The sequence below is a fragment of the Schistocerca serialis genome, chromosome 4, assembly GCF_023864345.2.
Source record: "Schistocerca serialis cubense isolate TAMUIC-IGC-003099 chromosome 4, iqSchSeri2.2, whole genome shotgun sequence".
NCBI lineage: Eukaryota > Metazoa > Arthropoda > Insecta > Orthoptera > Acrididae > Schistocerca > Schistocerca serialis.
The window spans coordinates 545,577,051-545,601,898 of NC_064641.1; the positions used below are offsets into that span (position 1 = coordinate 545,577,051).

General features: G+C 42.0%; 1 protein-coding gene across 1 annotated transcript in view; it reads right to left on the reverse strand.

The window, feature by feature from the left end:
- Positions 1–24,541, reverse strand: part of LOC126474601 (uncharacterized) — a 692,800-nt gene extending 668,259 nt beyond the window's left edge. The window contains exons 1-2 of the mRNA XM_050102077.1: positions 24,525–24,541; positions 24,279–24,438 (exon numbers count right to left, since the gene is read on the reverse strand). Of these exons, the coding sequence (XP_049958034.1) occupies positions 24,279–24,438; positions 24,525–24,541 (177 nt within the window). The remainder of the gene's footprint in view (positions 1–24,278; positions 24,439–24,524) is intronic.
- Positions 24,542–24,848: the final 307 nt, after the last annotated feature.

The following is a 24,848-nucleotide window of genomic DNA, read 5'->3' on the forward strand; positions in this document are numbered from 1 at the left end:
CGTTGCCCAAACTAGAAAAAATGTGTTATAGATCATGTGCACATGTGGATTTGCGTACCTTGTTAGTACATGGAACTTTTCTCATCCAGGAAAACAACAGAAAATAAAGAAAGCTCCGTTTGTTTTTATCAGTTTATTGGCTGTCACGCCGTATCCATTCAGCCATCTCAATAGTAATGCCAATTATGACGGTACGAAAGTAAGCACAACACAACACCTAGTCCCCCACAGGAGAAAAAAAGCTTCAACCTAGCCGACAATTTTGCTGCGGTCTCTTTAGCTAGCAATCCACCGCGCTTACCGTGCAGCTACCTTTTTCTCTCTCTTTAACGTGTCAAGCAGGTTTATTCGTCAACACAGAGTACAAAATAATGCCATGTATTACAAAACTTACAGTAGTGCTAAACATACATGTAAACTGTATTGTGACCAGAAGATAACTGATTACAGGTTAAATATTCAATCATTCACTTATTACTCATTTTGTCTTCATGGATAATCATAATCATCTCATGGCACGTCAAGGCTACGGGCAGCTCCTTGCGATAATGACCGTCGCCCAGATGAAGATTCAGTCTCGTGAAGGTGAATTCCCATGCTGTGCGAGAATGACGAGTGGTTGTTTCTGTAGAACACTACATCTAGGATGAAAACACTTTCAGCATCATGTTTCCATGATTCATTTGAAAAGAAAATCTCAAATTTCAGAAGCTCAATAAGCGTTTACATACTTTTCGACTGAGTTGTTATTTCTTATCTTTTGAATGTTGTCAGCGATCATATAAGCTGCATTCTTCAGCCACCACACGTTAGGAATGTATTCCAGGAATGTTGGAAATGTGACCCAGGCATAACTCTCCTTCCAACAGCTCTGCGCTGCCATCACTCTCACCAGTTGGATTATGTGTTGTCCATTAGCTCAGTGCTCCCCACCATTCTAAGGGATCAGACCACAAGGTAGGTCGCTAGCTCAGTTTTCCCCACCACTCTCTGGATCAGATTGCGGGGTAGCTCGCTGCTCCTCACCACTCACACGGATGAGATCGCATGGAGCAGAGTATACAGCGACTTGAGGTGTCACGTGGTGCTCTTGCCACGTTGGTACAACTTCCAACTCGCTTTCCTGACTGAACCCCTCTCTATCCAAGTTCAGCTTTTTATAAAAATAACAGTATTTGTAAAACATAATTATTTTAAAACATATGATAATCCATGTATACAGGTTGTCTCAGGAGGAATCCTCAATATTCAGGGATGTGACAGGAATGAAGCAAAAAACTAAATATGGACATATGCCCTACTCCAAAGAGGTTCTGAGACATAACCCATTTACAATTGCTTTTGTATGTTTTTCTTGAATAACTCGGAATTCGTGGGCTGTAGCAAAGAAGTGTTGCAATACAAAATTAAACTACATTATATTTCTTGTAAAAAGATTCTATTCATTTTTTTCTCTATGCTACTGTATGTTCTCATTTTCAATTTAGTGGCTGGATATTTTAGAGAGTAAGTCATCAATACGATGATGTTAAATCATTCCAGGTACGAATTTCTTTGCTTGTGGATTTCGTGGGAAATACATGTATGAGAGTGTGACTATAGGCTGCATTATGTCTAGGTGCAAGCTGAAATACAGTTACATTTGAAGATGAAACTACACAGATGAATTTCAAGGCAAAGGGGCAGAGTATGTGTTACTAGCATTAATTTTATAATCCTAAATCGAAACGAATTTTAAAAGATCGGTTTTGAAACAGGCTACCGCTCCTACTTTCGGAGGTCTCTGGAGGACGCAGATTAGGCAAATTTTGTTAAAGGATTTGATATTTCCGAACGTATATTCGACTTGTTAGCCTTCATTACTGTTGGATGTCAGTAGCGTTGTCGATAATAAGTCAAAGCGTTTGTATTCCACTACTCCACATCTTCATCTGTTACTTCTTTGCTGTCTTAGGACAATGGAGTCTATATTTACAGACCAGGAGAGAATGCTTGGCTTGACTGCACATATTCGTTACAAGAAAGATATGGATGTCGATATTCTGAAATGTATGGCGGAGTTCGTCGAAATGAGTTGAAAGTGATGACCAACTATGTTCTACAGTAATAGTACAGACGCAATGGTAGAACCTGTGGCAACATGACTAGACAAGTTCGTAACTCCTATAGCACAGGCTGTACAGCTTATTTGTTATGCTTTTTCCCAGCATGCTTGCGCAAATTTTAATTTAACATTATCAAACTCTCAAAATCCTAGTCTGTGTTATGGGTTATTCGATAAAACTGAAAGTGATTTGGCCACCGCAAAGGCCTTATGTCTGATACGTGGACGAGTGTAAATAACATTACTTTTTATGCTCTCACTGCTCATAGAGAGCTCCGCCTTGGCAGTCCCCTCCTAGAGATCGGAATGAGGGACTGTTCTGGAATCTTTTGCCAATGGAGAGATCATCACGACACTTTTTAACTTCAGGTCACATATCCTGTGGGAAAAACCTTGTGTGTCTCTAATGCAGTGGTTTTCATTCCTTCTGCATACTCATGCCGTTTCTGCTGATTCTTCCTCCTTTTCGGAGCAGTTTCCCACCCGAAGGACAAGCGAGTGCCTTAACCTCTGTCAGATCCCACGCCGTCTTTGGCCAGGCCGTTGGCAGAATGAAGGTAACTGCTTCTGATTGAAGTCTTCAGCTGCCACTGCTGATGACTTTTGATCCGGGACCGAGGATGTTTCGATTACTAATCTAAGATGCTACTCCTCGACCATGTGTGCAGTATAAACGAAAATCTGTGGCAGTGTTGAATCATGCGTATGTGTTTTACTGCGCACCGGTGAGGGACATTCTACGTCTACATCTGCATCTACACAAGTACTCCGAAAACTACCATACGGTGCGTGGCGGAGGCTACCCTGTACCGTAATTAGTCGTTTCCTTTCCTGATCCGCTCGCAGACACAGAGAGTGAAAGACGACTGTTTGTATGGCTCCGTATGAGCCCTGATTTATCATGTCTAATCTTCGTGGCCTCTCAACGAAATGTATGTTGGCGGCAGTAGGATCCTTTGGCAGTCAGTTTTAAATGCCGATTCTCTAAATTTTCTCAGTAGTGTTCTTTGAAATCAACTTCTTCTTCCCTCCAGGGATTCCCGCTTGAGCTGTCGAAGCATATCTGTAACACTTGAATGCTGATCGAACCTGCCGAAAAAATTCTAGCAGCTCTTCTCTGAATTGCTTCGATGTATTCTTTCACTCCGATGTGGAGTGGATCCCAAACACTCGAGCAGTACTTACTAGGTCGCACTCATTTATAGATGAAATACAAGTTCCTAAATTTCTCCCAATAAACCGAAGTCGACCATTCGGCTTCCCTACCACAGTCATCACATACTGCCACGCGGGATTAGCCGAGCGGTCTCAGGCGCTGCAGTCATGGACTGTGCGGCTGGTCCCGGCGGAGGTTCGAGTCCTCCCTCGGGCGTGGGTGTGTGTGTTTGTCCTTAGGATAATTTAGGTTAAGTAGTGTGTAAGCTTAGGGACTGATGACCTTAGCAGTTAAGTCCCATAAGATTTCATACACATTTTTTTCCTGACACACTCCTTCCATTTCATGTCGCTTCTGAGCGTTACACTCAGATATTTAAACGACGTGACTGTGTCAAGCAGTACACTAAGGATTAGATTTTCCTGTCATCCGCATTAACATACAATTTTCTACATAAAGGGCCAGCTGCCATTCATCACTCCATCAAAAAATTTTGTCGATGTCGTCTTGTACTAACCTGCAGTCATGTTCGACACCTTCCTGTACACCATAGCATCACCAGCGAACAACCGCAGATTGCTGCTCAGCTTGCCTGCCAGATCAATTATGAATACACAAAATAGCAAAAGTCCGGTCACAATTCCCTGGGGCACACCTGATGCTAGCCCTGCCTGCAATGAATAATCGCCGTCGAGGACCATGTACTGGTTTCTATTACTTAAGAAGTCTACGACAAAGTCACATATATGGGAGCCTATTCCATATGCACGTACCTTCGTCAACAGCCTGCAGTGGGGTACCATGTCGAATGCTTTTCGGAAATTTGAAAATATGGAAATATGGAATCTGCCTATTGCCGTTAATCCATAGTTCGTATTATATCATGTGAGAAAAGAGCAAGCTGGATTTCGCAAGAGCGATGCATTCTAAAGCTTCGTGGATATGAGCTTTTCGGTTTCGAGGAGGTTTATTATATTCGAACTCAGAATATGAACTAGAATTATGGAGCAAACTTATTTTAAGGATAGTGGTCTGTAATTTTGAGAGTCCGTTCTTTTACCGCTCCTATATATATATAGAAGTCGCCTGCTCTTTTTTCCAGTCGCTTGCCACTTTGCGCTGGTCGAGAGATTCGCGATAAATGCAAATTCGGGGTTAATAATAAGAGTACTCTTTGTAAAACCATATTGGGTTTCCATCTGGACCTGGCCATTTATTTGTTTTCACCTCTATCAGTTTTTTCTCTGTGCCAGGGATGCTTATTGCTATGTCATCCATACGGGACTCTGTGCGATGGTCAAACGACGGTACATTTGTGCGATTCTTCTGCGTGAACTATTTCTTAATCGTGGAATTTAAAACTTGAGCCTTCCTTTTGCTATCTTCTACTACCAAACCAGACTGTTCGACTAGTGACTGGATGGAAGCTTTAGACTCGCTTAACTATTTTACGTATATCTTTAGCCGTCATTGAATGTAGGGGTCCAAAGCAGATTGTCCTATCAACATCGTCAATGTTGATTGCATTTGGCACGAATTGATCGAGGTTGGACTGTTGATCAGTGGAATCATGCCCGAAGCCACATTTTTCTCGTTTCTTCTTACACAAGGCCGATGATGTTGTCATGTTACGCCGACATTCAAGTGAAGGGCTGCTGAAAAAGTGCTCCACTCCACGGGCGCAGGCTTTTGTGAACAGTAATATACTACAGGGGACATTCACTTGTGCTTCCATGGGGCCATTGGTAGTAAAAAAAGAAAGAATGATAACTGTGGTGTACGTGAGCATTATTGCGGACCACCTGTTTGGCTTGAGGATTGATTTCTTCCAAAAAGATAATTGTGTCACAAGGTCAGAAGAGTGCTCTGCAGTGGTTTTAGGAGCATTATAGTGAACTCATAGCTTTCATAAAAGACATTTTGTTGTGAATAACCACCATACTCTAAGAGTTTTACTTTTATGGAACTGCAATTATTGTCAGTAATGACGCCATCATCTGGTAGAACTTTTAAATTTTTTATGGTGAATTACAAATTTTAAAATTGTACTGGAATTCACCATGAGACTTTTAGGAGTTCTGTAGCTTGAAAATATTTGAAAGATAATAAAAATGGAACACTTGGCAGCAGCTGTTGGTTATTTGTAGCAAAGTGTCTAAAATTACTTTCATGCCTTGAGTACCAAACTTATCTGATCTGAACCCGATCGGATAGACGTGACTGCCATCTCCACGCTCTCAGATCACTGGTCCGTAATTTATGGGAATTCCGTGACTTGGGTAGAGATTTCTAGGGCCACGTACCTGTGCATACTTCTCGAATCCATGCCAGGCAGAATCGATTATGACTTCGGCTCCTAAGGTGTACCAACACGCTATTAAAAAGGCAATTATAATGTTTGGTTCATCAGCGGTATTAAAGTGAAGATTTCCGCGATCATACGAATAAAATAATTTTGCACCCTACCAACTTCATTTTTAAACCAAAATCGCTATTAAAACCAGCGTTTCATCCTTTTCTGTGACGATCATCTTCACGACGGCTAAACTGAACTTTCTGTTTTTACGTGACAATCCATGTCATTTCTCTGAATGTTATCGGATAGCTGTGAGTCCCGTTGCTTGTGAAGGGGTCTCTGTACGGAATGTAGCTATTGGCCGAGCTATTCCAGCAGATGACTGACAGGAAACAGTGAATCTGTAGCTTCCTTACAGGATAGTATTTTTCTGCAGTGAGACATTGATGACGCACGGTGGTTGCCGCTTGCTGATTTTGGTGTATCCGGATCCGTAGATGAGGTTTATATGGAAGTTGCTGGTGTTAGCCTTTATCAGCTTTCCAATGCTCACGCTACACGTTTGCTCTAATCATCCAGCGGTTTCCGTTTGGAATAACTGAAAATATTGTAGAAATACAGGGTGGAGCAAATAAAAGTGACCCGGACGAGTGGCTCAAAACACACATTCTTGTTAATCTAACCCCCACGTTGCATAACCTGAAATCTACCATCCTTCCCCTCGTTGCTGTCTCCAAATTTAGCCTTGCATGCGGTTCCCACCACAGCTGGCTCAGTGACTGAGATTGTAGACACGGGCTGGGGCTGGAGATCGCGCCCTCGCTTCGTTTGTGAGTAGCGTACGCAGATACGCTGCTACCTTAGTATGCCTCCGCAAGCCACCGATGCCAATGGTCGAAATCCTCTGCTCTGCACAGTGCCAGATGGAAGACTTCGATTTCCTATCAAGGTAAGCTACAGCTCACCGAAAACTTTCTAACTCCGAGTGTGAGCAAGTACTTTCTAGAAACTAGACTCTACTCTCAGACTTCTCAACGCGGGATCCCCTTGTGTCACTGCGTGGCTTCTCACTTGAACTTAGAGTAGGTGCCCTTTTCGCGCCCGCAACCAGTTGCGATATGCCACATAAAAAAGATAGAATAAACACTGTCTATTAACATCAATGTGACCATCTTTAAAAAGCTTGAATAGGCACCTACTGCAGCGGAACACTGCGAGACGTCTAGGAAGACAGTCATTGAGGTTATGGAAGGGACAGGGATGTGAAGCCACCCTGCCTCCGGTACCGTGGCCAGCTGCGCTGGGTTTCTCTGTGTAGGATCCATGGTGCGAACAGCCGGATCAAGGTGGTCCCAGATATTCTCGACTGTGTTTAAATCTGGGGAATCTGGCGGCCAGGGTGGACGGATAAACTCATCCTCGGGCACATACAATGCGAGTTGTGTGACCGTTCCACGGTCCTGCAAGTAGATGCCATCGTACCGAGGAAAAATAAAGTACATGTAGTGGTGAAAATGATTCTCAAGGACTGATGCTGCCTTGTGCTGATTAGTTGTGCCTCCCAGAAAGACGAGACCATAGCGGGAGCGCCACGAAAATATTCCGCAGACCGTAATACTCCCATCTCTGGGCTGGAGGCTTCCAACGATTCTTGCAGAGTGTTTGTTCTCAGTCGATGGAGCATAAAACGTGGTTCATCTGAAAAGTCCATCTGTCGTCGCTCAGTGGACGTCCAGTTGCGATACTGACGTGCAAATTCCATCCTTCGTCGTTAATGAACAGCATGGGTGAACGAGAAAGATGCCTGCTGCTTAGGCCCGTACACAGCAGGCAGTTGCTCAACAGTTCGGAAATGCTTCCACCTTCGGCCGAAACGGACATGTCCGAAAGAACAGACACCATGTCCATATAAGTATATAGTTCTGGAAATACCGGCGATTACCTTCCTCTTCTGTGCGGATGCACACATATTACCCGAAATCTACGAGACTTGGTCAGAATGTCTTCCACGTGTGTTGGGTAGGGACACTATGAATGTAGTGTGTGGGCATATAAGGTGAGAATGTGGGTCTCGCGGGAGGAGTGCGCGAGATACTCTCTGCAGTCGCACTGTTCTCTGTGCTCTCGGTGGCTCAGATGGATGGAGCGTCTGCCATGAAAGAAGGAGATCCCGGGTTCGAGTCCCGGTCGGGGCACACATTTTCACATGTCCCCGTTGATATATATCAATGCCCGTCAGCAGCTGAAGGTATATAATTCTAATCTAGTTCGACACGGCTGCAGGTTATCAATGGTGTCTGTTCTTTCGGACATGTCCGAATGAACAGACACCATATCCACATAAGTATATTTACAGAAGGTGTTCGAAGTGATGACCATTGGTATCAATGCAGTGCCGCAATCTTCTTATCATGGATTGAGTGGTACCTTGTTCCTAAAGGTATTTCTTCCAATAACAGGCCTTAATGTTTCTTGCAGAAATGTCGTGTACTTCCTACGATTAAGATTTCCTTCGATGAAATAGGGGCTTATAATTGTGTCCTCCAGAATCCCACACCATACATTCACCGACCGCGGTTTTTGGTGTGAAACTTGCCGCAGCCCAATAATGTAAGTCATGCACATTAACATTTCCATGGTTCGTGAATGTAGCCCCGTCAGTAAGTAAAAGCCATCCCTCTGAATCTGAAGTTGAGCCCATCGGCAGAATGCAATGCCACGCATACAATGCGTACCAGTTAATTCTTGGTGGAGACTGATATGGTAAGATTGACATTTATGGCTATGAAGAAGACGAATAACACTACTCTGAATCGTGCCAGATTCCCTTACGATTAGACGCGAACTAACACAAGGATCTCGAACCACAGTGGCAAGTGCACCAATTACTGTTTCATCGTTAATAATTTTCGTATGACATGTAGGGTGAGTAAGTTGAGGATATCTTTCAGCGTATAAGTCTCTAGCTCTCACCGAATTTCTTGGCATTCTCCGTAAATGAGAAGCATATCGACTTGTTCTTCGAAGGAATACACATTCACATTCGCTTCATTCAATGATACTAGTCTTACCGTTCCTATTAATGTAGTATGGCGAAACCGTCGAATGGAGTTTAAACGTCAATGGCACGTTAGATGGATACGCCGTATTCTGCGAATACTTACGATTTGCAGAGAGAATTGTCAGAGCATGTGCTTCGATAAGTGCCGATGTGATAAGGAATACCACTCAATCCATGATATGAAGATTGCAGCACTACATTGATAACAAAGGTCATCACTTCGAACACCTTCTGTGAATGGACGTTCATGCCACACTTTTAACCTTCGTTGACCTTCAAAGACCTTACACATCATTGGATTCGTCTCAATAGCCGCTATCAGAAGATAACAACCAAACTAAATGGTTCAAATGGCTCTGAGCACTATGGGACTTAACATCTGAGGTCATCAGTCCCCTACACTTAGAACTTCTTAAACCTAACTAACCTAAGGGCATCACACACATCCATGCCAGAGGCAGGATTCGAACCTGCGACTACAAAACTAAAGCATCCCATTAAAAAAAAAAAAAGTTGACCTTCATATCTCTGACACGTCATATTACGGTCCCCGTTGCCCCATGCAACTTTTGTCCAACAATCTTTTCAGCTATTATCATACTTTCGGAGTTATTCTATGTGGCAGTAGTTAGTGACTCACCCTGTATAATCGTGACGCATTTCCTTCCTTTTAGTTTGTGACAGGCCACCATTAATTACATAATTTCGTTGTTCGATAACAGTATACATTGATCCAGGTTCCATCTCCTAGGTAATCACATGGCGGCCTGCGAGCCATATTGGAACTAGTGTAGCTACTGCAGTCTCCTACAGAGAGCAGTCCACGTTGAAACACCGTACCCTGAGATGACGAAAGCCGTGGGCTAGCGATATTCACATAAAGAGATCGTGGTAGTATCGATTACACAAGGTATAAAGGAGAAGTGCATTGGCAGAGCTGTCATTTGTACTCAGGTGATTCGTATGAAAAGGCTTTCGTTGTAATGATGGGCAGATGATGAAAATTAGCATACTTTGAACGCTGAATAATAGTTGGAGCAAGATGCATGGGACATTCCATTTAGAAAATCGTTTGGGAATTCGATATTCTGAGATCCATAGCGTCAAGAGTGTGCCGAGAATACCAGTGGATTAAGAGAACAGTTTCAGACCTATACAAAGCAATAAACAAGTTTACTGACGGCGTACGCAGAAGGTGATCGAAGTTCTGTGGTCACATCTGAATGAGATTTCTGCAGGGCACTTCCAGCGACATTTTTGAGTCCATGCCACGTCGAGCTGCTGCACTACGACAGGAAAAAGGAAGTCCGACACGGTAGTAAGGAGTATTTCATGACTTTTGTCTCCTCAGTGTATGTTATGGGATGTTCCTTTCTTTCGATTTTCTGTTGTAAATAAAATATCTTTTCGTTGCACAATTCATAATTACATCGTATCATATTTGTAATTTCTGCTACTAAAACTTCAATAATTACAGTTTATTGCAGTGTTATTACAAAATTATGTGATCGTCTGCAGCCAATGGCTGTAAATGACGTTATGCTTGAGAAAATGGGCGGAGCTTAAGCGTTAGCCAACAGTGTGTTTCGGCGCTATACAGCGGGCTGCTTCTCGTCGCACCCTCTCCAGCCCTGTTCATGCGTGGACAAGCAAGTGCACTTTAAAGTAGTTTCACTGCTTAAATTATTTTATATCTAGGTCTTGTTATCTGAAAATTTGTGTAACGATTTTGAATGAGATTTAATGGTTGAAGATGATCGTGACAGAATCGGAACCGGACACCAGTTTAATAAATTTGATATTTTAACAACTTACACACGATACTATACTATTTTTATTTTAAAAACTTTATTCTAATTTTGATCGCTGTTTTTCCAGGAACATTGTTTCAAAAGATATGGAAGAATATGTAGTGTGAGCACATTCCGAGAAAGATTCGCACATCACAAATGTGGCGCGAAGTTGGGCGAACTCTTATGCCCTTACTTTTCTTTCATCAGTATGAACTGCATTTTTATGAACTAAGTATCCTAAGATCTTTATTTCTAGGATGAGAAAGTAGCACTTCCTGCTGTTAATCTAAAATTCTACAGATAACATTTTATTTTAACCTTAAATATTACAATATAATGGACCATGTTAAAATAATAATGATAATAATAATAAACTAATAATAACACCACAAATGGTCCAATTAATGTAAGTGGCATATGGATTAAGAGAACAGTTTCAGATCTATACAAAGCAATAAACAAGTTTACGGACGGCGTACGCAGAAGGTGATCGAAGTTCTGTGGTCACATCTGGAGAATGACAACACTAAATTAACTGAAGAAGTATTTAACATAATAAATTAAAAAATAGTAAGAAACCACTTGGTTGGAAGAAATTAAGCAGGACTTACGAGAAATGAACACCATAGAAGACACAATTAGAAGAACAAGAAGCCTTTGGAAACTTAGTGCTAAGCACACACTCACTAAGAAGAATAAAAAGACCACTGCAAAACAGCGGGCAGGGAAATGAATAAAAAGAAAACAGCGGAAAACAATGAGGAAGTTTTGGGAAGATAAGAAGGATAGGAAGCTGTTAGACCAAGCTAATAAGTTCAAACGCGCTCTTCAAGTGTGCATAACGAAGAGACGAGAGGAAGAAGAAGAAAAAGAAGAAGAGGAAGAATACCGCCAAAATAAACCTTTATCACATTCGTGTTCCGACAAAAGCATTTTCTCACAGTCTATAACAGTCTTTACAGGTGTACTTTGCTCCTTTTATCCGATGAAACGAACTGCTTCCAGAGAATGCGTGCCAAAAAACGACTCTAACTGCTGAAAGAGTGGCGCGAAAAATGTGGCAGAGCAGCTGTCCTGGTGGAAAGATAAATTACTGGCAAAATGGGCCCGGCGTTGCGCAGAAAAAAAGAGACTTCTAGCACTACAGAGGAAGAAGAATCAGTCAGCTCGACGTGGCGTTCGATGTCTCAGGACTCAATCCGCAATGCGTTTCGTAATGTCGTTGTTTCTCGGTTTTACACCGCACAGAATTTACATTTCTAGAAGACTCACAGTCACTATAAAATGTAAATGGGCAATTAGATCTTTTGGTTCTGAAACTAATCTTTAATTAATTATAGCACTAAGTTGCCGGCGAAGCATCTGATTTTGGGTTAAACTATGAAATATGTGTCAATTTTTGTTGTTGTCTTTGACTTAATGTCTTGTGGCTTAAATTTGTACACCAGCAGTTTTTGGTAGTCTTTACAGTACGCCTCCTCATCGGAGAACAAATGTCATTGACTGTTTTTTGACAAGAAAAGCGAGAAACTTTTGCGCAGTTTCTTTTTATCAATACTATATTTCCGTAGGAAGCATCATATTACTGATACCTTGCTTCCTTGTTGTATAATGGGCAAACAAACATTAGACAACACAAAGACGACTGCGGCTTTATTGCTGCTTCCATCGAGTTTCTTGGTCATCTAATAGTTATGAACTCTAAACACGAAAAATGCATATTCCCGTAATATCGAAGGTACTGTGAAATCATTCAACTGTAAGTCCTGCTAATGCTGTTCATCTCCTCAACACAAATGACCCTCTGAGTAATGGAGTAAATCATAAGTGTTAAGGTGAACAACTTACAGCAAAAATACGAGGGCAGTTCAATAAGTAATGAAACACATTTTTTTTCTGAAACAGGGGTTGCTTTATTCAGCATTGAAATACACCAGGTTATTCCCCAATCTTTTAGCTACGCAACACTATTTTTCAACGCAATCTCCATTCAATGCTACGGCCTTACGCCACCTTGAAATGAGGGCCTGTATGCCTGCACGGTACCATTCCACTGGTCGATGTCGGAGCCAACGTCGTACTGCATCAATAACTTCTTCATCATCCGCGTAGTGCCTCTCACGGATTGCGTCCTTAATTGGGCCAAACATATGGAAATCCGACGGTGCGAGATCGGGGCTGTAGGGTGCATGAGGAAGAACAGTCCACTGAAGTTTTGTGAGCTCCTCTCTGGTGCGAAGACTTGTGTGAGGTCTTGCGTTGTCATGAAGAAGGAGAATTTCTTTCAGATTTTTGTGCCTACGAACACGCTGAAGTCGTTTCTTCAATTCCTGAAGAGTAGCACAATACACTTCAGAGTTGATCGTTTGACCATGGGGAAGGACATCGAACAGAATAACCCCTTCAGCGTCCCAGAAGACTGTAACCATGACTTTACCGGCTGAGGGTATGGCTTTAACCTTTTTCTTGGTAGGTGAGTGGGTGTGGCGCCACTCCATTGATTGCCGTTTTGTTTCAGGTTCGAAGTGATGAACCCATGTTTCATCGCCTGTAACAATCTTTGACAAGAAATTGTCACCCTCAGCCACATGACGAGCAAGCAATTCCGCACAGATGGTTCTCCTTTGCTCTTTATGGTGTTCGGTTAGACAACGAGGGACCCAGCGGGAGCAAACCTTTGAATGTCCAAACTGGTGAACAATTGTGACAGCACTACCAACAGAGATGTCAAGTTGAGCACTGAGTTGTTTGATGGTGATCCGTCGACCATCTCGAACGAGTGTGTTCGCACGCTCCGCCATTGCAGGAGTCACAGCTGTGCACGGCAGGCCCGCACGCGGGAGATCAGACAGTCTTGCTTGACCTTGCGGCGATGATGACACACGCTTTGCCCAACGACTCACCGTGCTTTTGTCCACTGCCAGATCACCGTAGACATTCTGCAAGCGCCTATGAATATCTGAGATGCCCTGGCTTTCCGCCAAAAGAAACTCGATCACTGCCCGTTGTTTGCAACGCACATCCGTTACAGACGCCATTTTAACAGCTCCGTACAGCGCTGCCACCTGTCGGAAGTCAATGAAACTATACGAGACGAAGCGGGAATGTTTGAAAATATTCCACAAGAAATTTCCGGTTTTTTCAACCAAAATTGGCCGAGAAAAAATATGTGTTGCATTACTTATTGAACTGCCCTCGTATATACACAGCTTTAATTTAGGCTTGAATAATAATCCTTTAACTATTTTAAAACTTTCATTATATTTTCACGGAAGTACAATGACAACTGATAAATATGAAACACTAGTCGACAAGAGATCTTTAGAAACAGAGAGGAAGGGAATCACTTGCGTCCGTGTTATAGGAACCATCCCGTAATTCGCCTTCTTCAATTCAGGGGAAACCTAAATCACGATGAACGTGTGGGAATTGAACTTTACTCCTCTAAAATGTTAATCAAACTTCTTGACCACGAAGCAACCTAGATTGGTTATTAAAAGATTATATCGTCCAAGCAGATTGAAGTAAATGCTTCTACAGCGTGCGTTATTTACACGACCTACAGACAATGTGAAAAAAAGAATTACTCGTAGGATTATCACCCGGCTGTAATATGAGACGTGATTCGGATTCCTTATTATTCCGAAGGTGAAAGATTAGTTTTAAAGTCCCGTCGACAACGAGGTCATTATTAGAGACGGAGCGCAAGCTCGGGTGAGGGAAGGATGGGGAAGCAAATCGTCCGTGCCCTTTCAAAGGAACCATCCCGGAATTTGCCTGATACGATTTAGGGAAAACCTAAATCAGGATGGCCGCAGACGGGATTGAACCGTCGTCCTCCGAAGGTGAACTTTTCCCTACAACAAATTACTTACTAGACGTAAAATGTGTTCGATCAGCTGCAGTGTTCTGACACTGCCGACTGCTGTGTGCGGATTAAGGTGAAACAATTACGCATGCACATACAAATTTGTAAACCGTGTATTCTGACCCCCTAAGTAATTAAAGACGAAAAATTAAAGGTAAGACATACAAGGCGGCAATTAATGCACGGTAGTGCACGTTACGGTATTCTTTTATGTGAAATACGTGTATTCTCATATGAGAGGAAATCTGAACACTACGTTAAGAGCAGTATAGTGCAAATCACCCTTTGTTCACTTGAGGCGAATACGTCAATGTTCCTTTGAAAAGGACACAGCAGATTTCCTTCCCTGCTGTCGTCCTATCTGTATTAATTCTCCACCTCTAGTGCTAGCTATGTCGATGGGGAGTAAATATCTTTTCTTTCTTCTTTTCAAAACTGTTTCGTTGGGGTAAATATATAACAATAATGATTTAAACATCAGTAACACGAAACATCTTAAGTTACTAAATGTGGGTGACTTTGTGCTTCCACCAGCGATGCTTTTGTCACATTCATAATGAAACCGGTTTTTGTTAACATAAAAAAAAAAAAATGGTTCAAATGGTTCTGAGCACTATGGGACTTAACATCTGTCGTCATCAGGCCCCTAGACTTAGAACTACTTAAACCTAAGGACATCCACACATCCATGCCCGAGGCAGGATTCGAACCTGCGACCGTAGTGGTCTCGCGGTTCCGGACTGAAGCGCCTAGAACCGCTCGGCCACCGCGGCCGGCCTGTTAACATCCTCGGCGGAAACATAAAGCGCACAATTCAAGGTCGTAATATTTTTTGGCCAATTTTAGTTCAACAAATTATGAGCGGCGTTAAGATATCGTGGTTTTGTACGATGACTACAAATGAACTTTTGGTTCTGTGTTCAAGAAAGGAACTTCCACACTATCTGTTCAAAAGTAATCCGCAGACCTACTAGTGGACATTAATATACGTTGCGTCAGCCCTTCAGTTTTATTACCGCTTGAACTCTTCTGGGAACGCTTTCAGCGAAGTATCTGAATTGCTGTGAAGGAATGGCAGCACCTCTTCCTCAAGAGAAGAAGCCAGAGAAGTAGTGACGTTGCAAATTGGGTCTGCAACAGAGAAAATATTCTAACTCGAACGTTTCCTACTTGGCTCAGGTCGGGATTCTGGCCACGCCAGTCAATTTCAGAAATGTTATTATCCACTACCCACCGCTCCAAAGATGCTACTTTATGACAGGGTAAAATGTCGAGCTGATACAAATCAATATCGTCTGCGAACTGTTCCTCTACTGTACGCACTACACTGTGCTGTAAAGATAACATTTTCACGTCCTTCCGCTGTTAGCGTTTTCTTAAGCGTATCCACAGCACGAGCTTGTGTGTAGCATTCAGTAACAGGTTGATAGAACATCTATTACACTTGAGCTGGTACCACTTGTACAAGTCACGTACATCGACCACTTATTTGTATAACTTGCTTTATCCCCCAAACAAAGCGTCTCTAAAATAGAATTCGATATTGTGGGCACGTTGTTGTTCATATTAATATATGAAAGAGTAATAGCTTTAATGCGGAGTGTAACAAACGAGAAATTATTGTGTGTCTCTGTACACCATGTTAATTCCATGTTTTTCAGGAACTGCAGCTTTTAGTTAATTTGGAATAAATGATGTCAATTTGATGTGTAATTACTGAATCTGGATGATTAATAACTAAAACTAAAAATTATCCCAAACTTCTTAGATTCAGTCTTTTGTCACTATATAGGATGAGCCAGTACTGGGTCGATGAACCTTCAGAGGTTGTTCAAGGATAACTTCCGACTATTTTAACGTAATTGACCCACAGTTTCAGGCAGCTCGTTACAGACTAATTGCGTTTGTGATGTATAAACGCAGCGACGAATGAAATTTTGTACGAATATCGAGATTCGAAACTGGGTCTACTGCTCATCAGGGAGATACACTAACCACTGCACCACCTTCGTAAAGCGGCTTTGCACAACTTCCGGTCCATGCTAACACGCCTGCCTCCCCAATCCAAATCCCCATTCACGCCTCAGCCAACTTGGCATTCCCCTTAAATTCGAACAACATTGCAGAGGTTCTCTAACATTATCAGAATGGCACTTCAGCTTCGAATAAGGCGGGGGATCCTGTCTAAAACCCAGGCATAAGTTCTTTTATAAAATGAAACTACGTGGTTCCAGAGACCTTCTCCAGTCTCAAACATCTATGATGTATATATGCAGACTGAAGTGACAAATGAAAAGTTGTACCAAGGTCAGGATTTCACGCGGATCTCCTACTCACTCGGCAGATGCATTAACAGCTGCGCCACCCTGGCACTGTTCCTTCGAACCGCTGGTCGGACTACCCCATCCAACCTCAATCCAAATTGCCATTCACGTCTCAAACCACTTGGCATTCCCTCCAAACTCGAACACCATTAAAAGGGAATTTTGACTGAAGAGGGAGGCATGCTGGGGTTGTTAGTGCAGTTGTGCAAAGAAATTGTGCCAGGGTGACATTGCAGTTAGCACATCACGTAGTGGGCAGGAGACCCTGGGTACAGATTTTCATATGTCGCTTCAGTCTGTGTTTATACATTGATAACCCAAAACATTATGACTACTTGCTTCACATCTTGTTTGTCCGTCTTTGGAACGATATACATCACTGATTCTGCGTCTCAGGGATCCGAAAGTTTGTTGGTAGGTTTATGCAGGCATTAGATGTCTACGCACAGATCATGTAATTCGCGTAAGTAACTGGCCGCTGGTTTGCGTACGCGGTGATGGCACCAGAAAGCGACCGAGATGGGTTCCATAGGATTTATATCAGCAAAATTTCGACGCCGAAACATCAACGTGAGTTCAGTTACTATGCTCATCAAACCACTGTAGTATGGTTCTGGCTGAAAGATGACGTCGCCGTCGGAAAAGACATGAAGCTTGAAAATAGGCAGGCTGTTCGCAGCTGCCAGCGTGTCTTCCACTTCTACCACAGGTCCCATGTAAGCGCAGGAGAATGTTTCCCATAGCATGAAACTGCTCCCACCGGCCTGCGTCAATGGCACGGTGCACGTTTCGAGCCACCGTCCACCTCTATGGCGGTGTTTGTAGAGACGGCCACCGACGTGGTGTAGCAAAAATGTGATTCACCCGAAGAGCAGACACATTTCTATTGATCGACAGTCGAGTCTCGGTGTTGTCGTGTCTACTGCAATCGTAAATGACGATGTCATTGGGTCAATATGTGAACACGTAAGGGTGGTCTACTTCGGAGATCCAGGTTGGACAATGCACGATGAACGATGTGCTCAAAAACACCACCACTGTTCTCTTTCGCCCGAGACGATACAGACCGCTACCTATTATACTTTACAGAGCAGACAAGCGTTCAAACCCCACGTTCTGTGAAGAATCATTGACGTCCAACCATTTAGCGCCTAGTGAGAGTTCCACTGTCCTCCTACCTCTTTCCGTGGATGCTCTCGACAGTAGCACGTGAAAATTCGACCCGCTTCGCCGTTTTCGACATACTCGTTAACAGACTCCACGTAATAATAATCTGCCCTTTGTCAAAGGTACTTTCTCCATGGATTTCCATTTTTGCAACCTATATCTTGGCTAGGATGATCCTCCGACCGTCTCTGCACTAATTGCATAAATTTGTTACCGCGTTACGTGCCCGCAGTGCTACAGGGCGGCATCCAACTTCCCGGTGACGACGGTCATAATGTTTTGAATATCAGGGTACATCATAGATATCTGAGACTCGGAAAGGTCTGCAAAACCATGTAGTTTCGTTTACTAATTGCATTTAGTTTGCTTTCTTGTCCCAATTCGCTTTGTATCTGCATGACACTGAAAATTATGTAGAACAGTGAAAATGCTAACAGCATTATTATCGACAGATTTACTGATAAAGAACAGATCGATGTGCGCAATGAATGCAATGGAAGAGTGGCGCTCCGACGCAATGCGGACCTGTTTTCGCACCGACTGCAGCACTTCACTTCTCTGAGGGTTTCTGCATTACTCTGAATTGCGAGTTGTATGTTTCGGTTATTGCATAGTACAGGCTTCTTCACTGCTGAGAAGGTATTTTGCCAAAAACAAGGGTGACTGTGTTAACAAACAGAATAAACCGTGAATGCATTATTGCTCTGTAGCGAGCCGCTGGAGAATGTGTGTCCTTTACACCAAAATACTTAGAAGGTATTCCTCAACAACTTCCGAAAGTTTGTCGGTAGAATTCTGGTTCACCCTGCATACACTGTACATAATTCTCTTGTCGTAACACTAAGTATACCTCTCCTAAAAGAGGTAAATATTCTTCTTAGATAGATTTTCCCAAGCGATTTCTGACGTAATTTTAGCATATTCAGAATTTAAATAGACTAATAGGGATTATGGATTGCGTTTTTAATGCCTTAACAGGGATTAATTTACCTGTACGAATAATTTACCTGATCCTTTAAAAACTAACTAAAATCTTGAAGTTAAAAAAAATGTTGGTTATTTCGTCTACAGCAGAACGCTAAAGAAATTCATTATTTGGTGACGTGGACGAAGGCTGAAAAATACATGCTGGCGTCAATGTATCGTGGTAAAATCAGCCCCTCGCTTATCATCCAAAGCTTTCCAGCTTCGTTTCTGTGCTACTCATACTTTCATGCAATAAGGAGTTATAGAAACGCTTCTTTTTCGCAGGTGAGATAATACTCAGTATTTTTCCTTTTCCAGTATCTGTGTTCCGATCATATTGGGCCCATGCTGAAGATGCACGTTCTAAGCGTATGAGTTTCCTTTTCTTCAAAAGTAGCAGATGTGCGAGAGTAGAGAGGATAGGGCACTGTATTTCAGAACCAGTGAGAGCTGTAGGATTCTGGTGCGTGGAACAGTAAGATATCTAAAGAAATTGCTTCGACTTAGAACATCTGCATCCAGCAACAACGTGTGTCTGCCACAATTTTGGATTCACAGTGGACAGAAAATTAAGAGCCGCTTGTGTTACTGTAATGTCTGTTGCTGGTTTTTCCCAAATTACACTGTTTACTTCGTGTCTGGCGTCTGTTGATATTTCTGTTACATGTATTGGCTTGATAAAAACAGAATATATTGCATGGTATACGTTATTCAGCTACTTAAAGATTAGAGAAGAACTAATTTTTTATAACAAAAGCTAAGCTAGGAGCTTTATTAATATTTCAGTTTCTGACATAAAGATATTTTAAATTCGTTATTTTACTGCTGAGAATTCTCCTTTTTTCCCAAGCAAGTAATAATTGCTTTCCGAAAAACGATCTTCACGACCCATCTATAGCTGAATGTGTGAAACTGTATGTTCTTACCTGGGTAGCATGGAGTCTCAAGTTTGCGTTGAAGCGCTGTTCAGTGTATAATACATTTATCGACTACAGAAAATGTTCAGCAGCAGATTAGATGAGAGTAATGTAAAGTTAACTGGTCGGAGTAATAAATGAAAACCACTTTCGGCGTTTCTATAGAGTAAAACACTTCATTTTATTTTTCTTCTCCAATAACTGATGTGCATTGGAAACGTACCTGTGAGCATATACGTAATAGTATTTGTGGGCTGAAACGTCCGCTGCTATGACGAGGGAAAAGAACCTGGTAGTTTACCTGAAGTTGACAAGTGGATAACCGTGAATAATTACCACCAACTGTTTATACGCTCATTATAATGGGCATATTGTAAAATAACGTAGCAACCTAATACGTTGGAAGCGACGAGCTGTTGGAGGCATCAGCAAGTTCTCATGCGATTACATACCACAAATATTTCCTCTCCGAAAGTGAATTACTGTGTGCAGTTCCTATTTCGGAAACGTACCGTAAAAATAATCAATGCTGTCCAAATCAAGTTGCCTTCATTCCCGGTTCACAATTGCATAAAACTGACTGCTATTTCCACATCGTAAATGTTCGGTGCAGCATTCGTATTGAATCTGCAACTAAATTAATTATTTGTGTTATTGAGGTTGCTATGTACGGATACTCGTCAGGCTGTACTTAAATTTATCCTCTGAATACTGTTTCAGGTTCAGACAAATCACGATACATATTCGATATATTTTCCGCAACTGATTCGGAACCGTAATAGGAAATTCTGAATTCATTTGAAATTACGATATATAACAGCGTTCTGAAGGTGTTCACTCAAATATGAATTTGAGTAATTATGCTTCAATCTGCATTACTATAACTTAATACATGTATTTAATCTTTTCTGTTTCGACGAGTGTGATTTTTACCACTGTTTTCCTACCAGTGATAAATCAATTTCAATATTATTGAAGTCACAACGCAGAAACTGTTTCTGAAGTTGAACTGAGTGGTGATGTGTGTCGCTGTTCGACGCCCAAATACTGACCAATCAAAAGTTTGTTTGTGTGTCGCTATTGGCTGGCTGTGCCACATTTGACCATACCAACTGGCATACTTCTCCACTTCGTTAACGTCTCTTTGAAAGTGGTTCAAGGCATCAGAACAGAGATTCGCAGCTGCTTGACGTTCTGCAGGAGGCTAAGATTATTTCGCGCTTTGTATTTACATACTACAATTGATATACTTTTCGTTTGCAGCTACGTTACAATATCAAATGTTTTATAATGTACTCATTACGAACTGTGGAACACCAGGTTCTTTAGAAACATTATATTATTTGGGAGCTGGTATTGAAATTCATTTGCGGTAACAAATGTAAGTGGAGGTAAAGTTAATTGGTAACTTCGCAGACAATGGTTGGACATCGTAGTATTGACCACACAAGGTTTTTGCAGTTACTGAGTCGTTAAAGTGGGATGAATTTTGACTTGGTCACGTGGAATAGTAATCGATACGAAATACGAGATAAATTTATAAGATGGCTAAAGCAGGGCAAACGTGATAAAAGCAATATTCTTTTTTTGTACTGAGAGAAGAGACTGTCATAGGGAATTGTTAAAGAAGTAATGTCCTGATTAAAAGTGTCCGAAGTAGCAACTAAACACAACCACGAAAAATTAAATTGAGACATAAAACTACTTCACCCGTAAAATCCTTTTGTTCTGAGACACTACCAGTTTCACAGCACTTACAGATGCACCTGAAGATGCTGCTCTAAGTACTCGATATAATATTGCTCGTTGTCGAGTATCTTTACATGCCACAGCTTTTCGCCTCCAACCTCACCTCTAGGAGTGGCAGAGACATATTACCCCGCCGTAATTTTTATACAAATAATCAAATAGGTAATGAGCCATGTGGATACAAAACTTGGTTAAAATTGCTTCAGGCGTTATTCAGTTTTTTTCACCCCCACCCTCAACAAAGAAGTGGATGTTTCAATACAGTTTGCGCGATGTCACTCAAGTTCAGCTGAAATCAACCCAGTGGTTTAGGAGGAGATCTAGAAAATTTGTACAGTCATCTTTCTAATATACAGGGTGTTTCAAAGTATTACAAAGTATTATTTAGTCCAAATTATCTATCGGTGCGCCGCGGATCGGCTATTGGAGAAACGAATACAGAATCTAATTTAATTAATAGCCGGTAGATGTCAGTTGTCTTCTGTTTTTCTTGGTAACCGTAGTATGTTTAAAATGGCCACTCCGCAGCAGAAATCATTTAGTGTTCTCGAGTTTGCAAAGTGCAATTCCGTGATTACAGTGCAAAGACGTTTCAAGTTGAGGTACCAAATTGATCCTCCGAGCCGGCCGAAGTGGCCGTGTGGTTAAAGGCGCTGCAGTCTGGAAGCGCAAGACCGCTACGGTCGCAGGTTCGAATCCTGCCTCGGGCATGGATGTTTGTGATGTCCTTAGGTTAGTTAGGTTTAACTAGTTCTAAGTTCTAGGGGACTAATGACCTCAGTAGTTGAGTCCCATAGTGCTCAGAGCCATTTGAACCATTTTGATCCTCCGAATGGATGGAACACTCGCTGATGATATCGGCAGTTTCTAGATACAGGAAAGTGTTCTGGCCGCCCTCGTGTTCCTGAAGAAAATATGGCACTAATTCATAATGCTTTCCAACGTAGTCCTTCAAAATCAGCTCGTCGTGCCAGTCGGGAGTTACAATCGTCTACAACAACAATTTGGCGTGTTTTGAGACGTCGGTTGGTTATGAAGCCGTAGAAGTTACAGCTGTTACAAGCTCTGAGGCCTGATGACAAACGCAAGCGTGTGGAATTCTGTAAAGAGATTCTTGATGCTATTGACAATGATAACACTTTCGGACAACGCATCGTGTTCAGTGATGACGTGACTTTCAATGTTAGTGGTCACGTAAACAAACACAATGTTCGAATTTGGGGCCTACAGAACCCAACACAGCCTTAGAACATGTACGAGTTTCACCCAAAGTCAATGTGTTTTGTACGATATCCCGATCATCTGTTACGCCCATTCATCTTTGATGGAAACACGTTAACGGTCAGCAGTATCTTTTTATGTTACAGAACTGGTTGTCTCCGAGACTGAACGAAGACAACTTCATTTTTCAACAAGACGGGGCTCCCCGTCACTGGAGTCGCCAAGTGCGTGAATATCTGAACAAAATATTTGGACGACATGGTTGTGGAGATGAAGCAGCGATTAGTATGATTAATGAATTATTCAAAAACAGTCTTCATCGCATTTATTATTATTATACCGCCAACCGGTTTTAACCCGACGTAGGGGTCATCTTCTGGGCGTTTACACTGTGAAATTATAGATATGCGTCAAAAAGACCCCATTATACAACAGCTAAAATTACGTAAATTTAAAATATGTTAACCATTGGTTGACTGCTGGTGGTGTCACTCCTGTCTACATAACAGCAGGAAACTATGCGAGACTAACCCTTCGTATGGGCTTAAATAGTGTGCTGAGATCACGTGAATAGACGGCAATAAACGGCATTTGATACAGTTTATTATATGTAATTACTAGTCACAAATTGTTTTACTTTATATTATGGCACATAATGTAATATACTTTTACGAATTTTACGAGTTGACTACGGAACATTTGTTAGTATTTTATAATTAACACTATAATTGTAAATCTTTTTAAATGGAATGGTTCCTTTTCCTGTTATTTACTGTCAATTAAATTTATGTTAAACCAAGGTGACACCACCAGCAGTCGACCAATGGGTAACATATTTTAAATTTACGTAATATTAGCTGTTGTATAATGGAGTCATTCAGATGGATATCTATAATTTCACAGTGTAAACGCCCAGAAGATGACCCCTACGTCGGGTTGAAACCGGTTGGCACTATAATAACAATAAATGCGATTAAGACTGTTTTTGAATAATTGACCTGAATGAAACTCTACCGAGCTGTTGGATTGGTCGTCAAGGAGCTGGCGACTTAGCATGTGTCAGCTGGGCTTCACAGTCATCGGATTTGACACCCTCTGTCTTCTTCATGTGGGGATTCGTTAAAGACAACGTTTATGTACCACCACTCTCATAAAACGTGGAAGAGTTGCAGAACCGGATCCGTACTGCTGTAACATGAGTGACGAAGGACATGCTTGCCCGAGTATGGGAGGAATTTGAGAATCGATATGATATTGTTCGTGTCACTGATGGAGGACATATTGAACATCTGTAATCTGAACTTCAGAGGTTCGTAAATATGTGTGTAAGGTTTCATATTCGTATGTCTTAAGGTTAATAAATATTCGAAATACGTATATTCTTTTTGAAACACTCTGTACTTTTGTGCTCGCTCATAATGTCAACTCAACCAGTAGCACGGTAAATACGAACTAGCTGAAAAGTCTTATCTGTAATTATCCAAAAAACTACCTTTAAAATTTGTGCTCTCTGAAATAAGGTTTTCTTGGGACAACTGCAATGCAGAGTCATCTACCTCGAGTTCTTTCTTCCATGAAAGTGGTACAGTGTAGAAAACAACGTGGAACTGCGCGTACAGGAGGAAGCGTAGACAACAAGTGTGTGGCGGTGCTCACCTCGTCCTGGTTCTCGTCGAGCTTGGAGTAGGAGGCGCAGTCCTCGCACACCTTCTGGGTGCACTCGCAGCACGTGCGGAAGAAGTCTTCGGGCTTGAAGCTCTTGAGGCAGACCCGGCACGCACCCGCGCGGCACACGGGCTTGCCCGGCTCTGGTTTCCTGCAACACACCAAGGACGGCGGAGGCCCGTGAGACACTGGCAGGACAGCTCTACGCTGGCGTGTTTACTTAGGTTTATCACTTACAACCCCCTTACCGCCATCCGGTTTAGGAAATCAATTTTTCTAGCTAGTCTACGTGGTACTTGGTTCAGGCTGGACTACATGAAGTTCGCTCGACGAATGATCCATTACATAAAGACTGGAAAGATGCACGGGTCACACCGATATTCAAGAAAAATAGTAGGAGTAATCCACTAAATTACAAGCCCGGATCATTAACGTCGATATGCAGCAGGTTTTTGGAAAATATATTGTGCTCGAACATTATGAAGTACCTCGCAGGAAACGGTTTATTAACACACAGTGAACACGGTTTTAGAAAACATCGTCCTTGTGAAACACAACTAG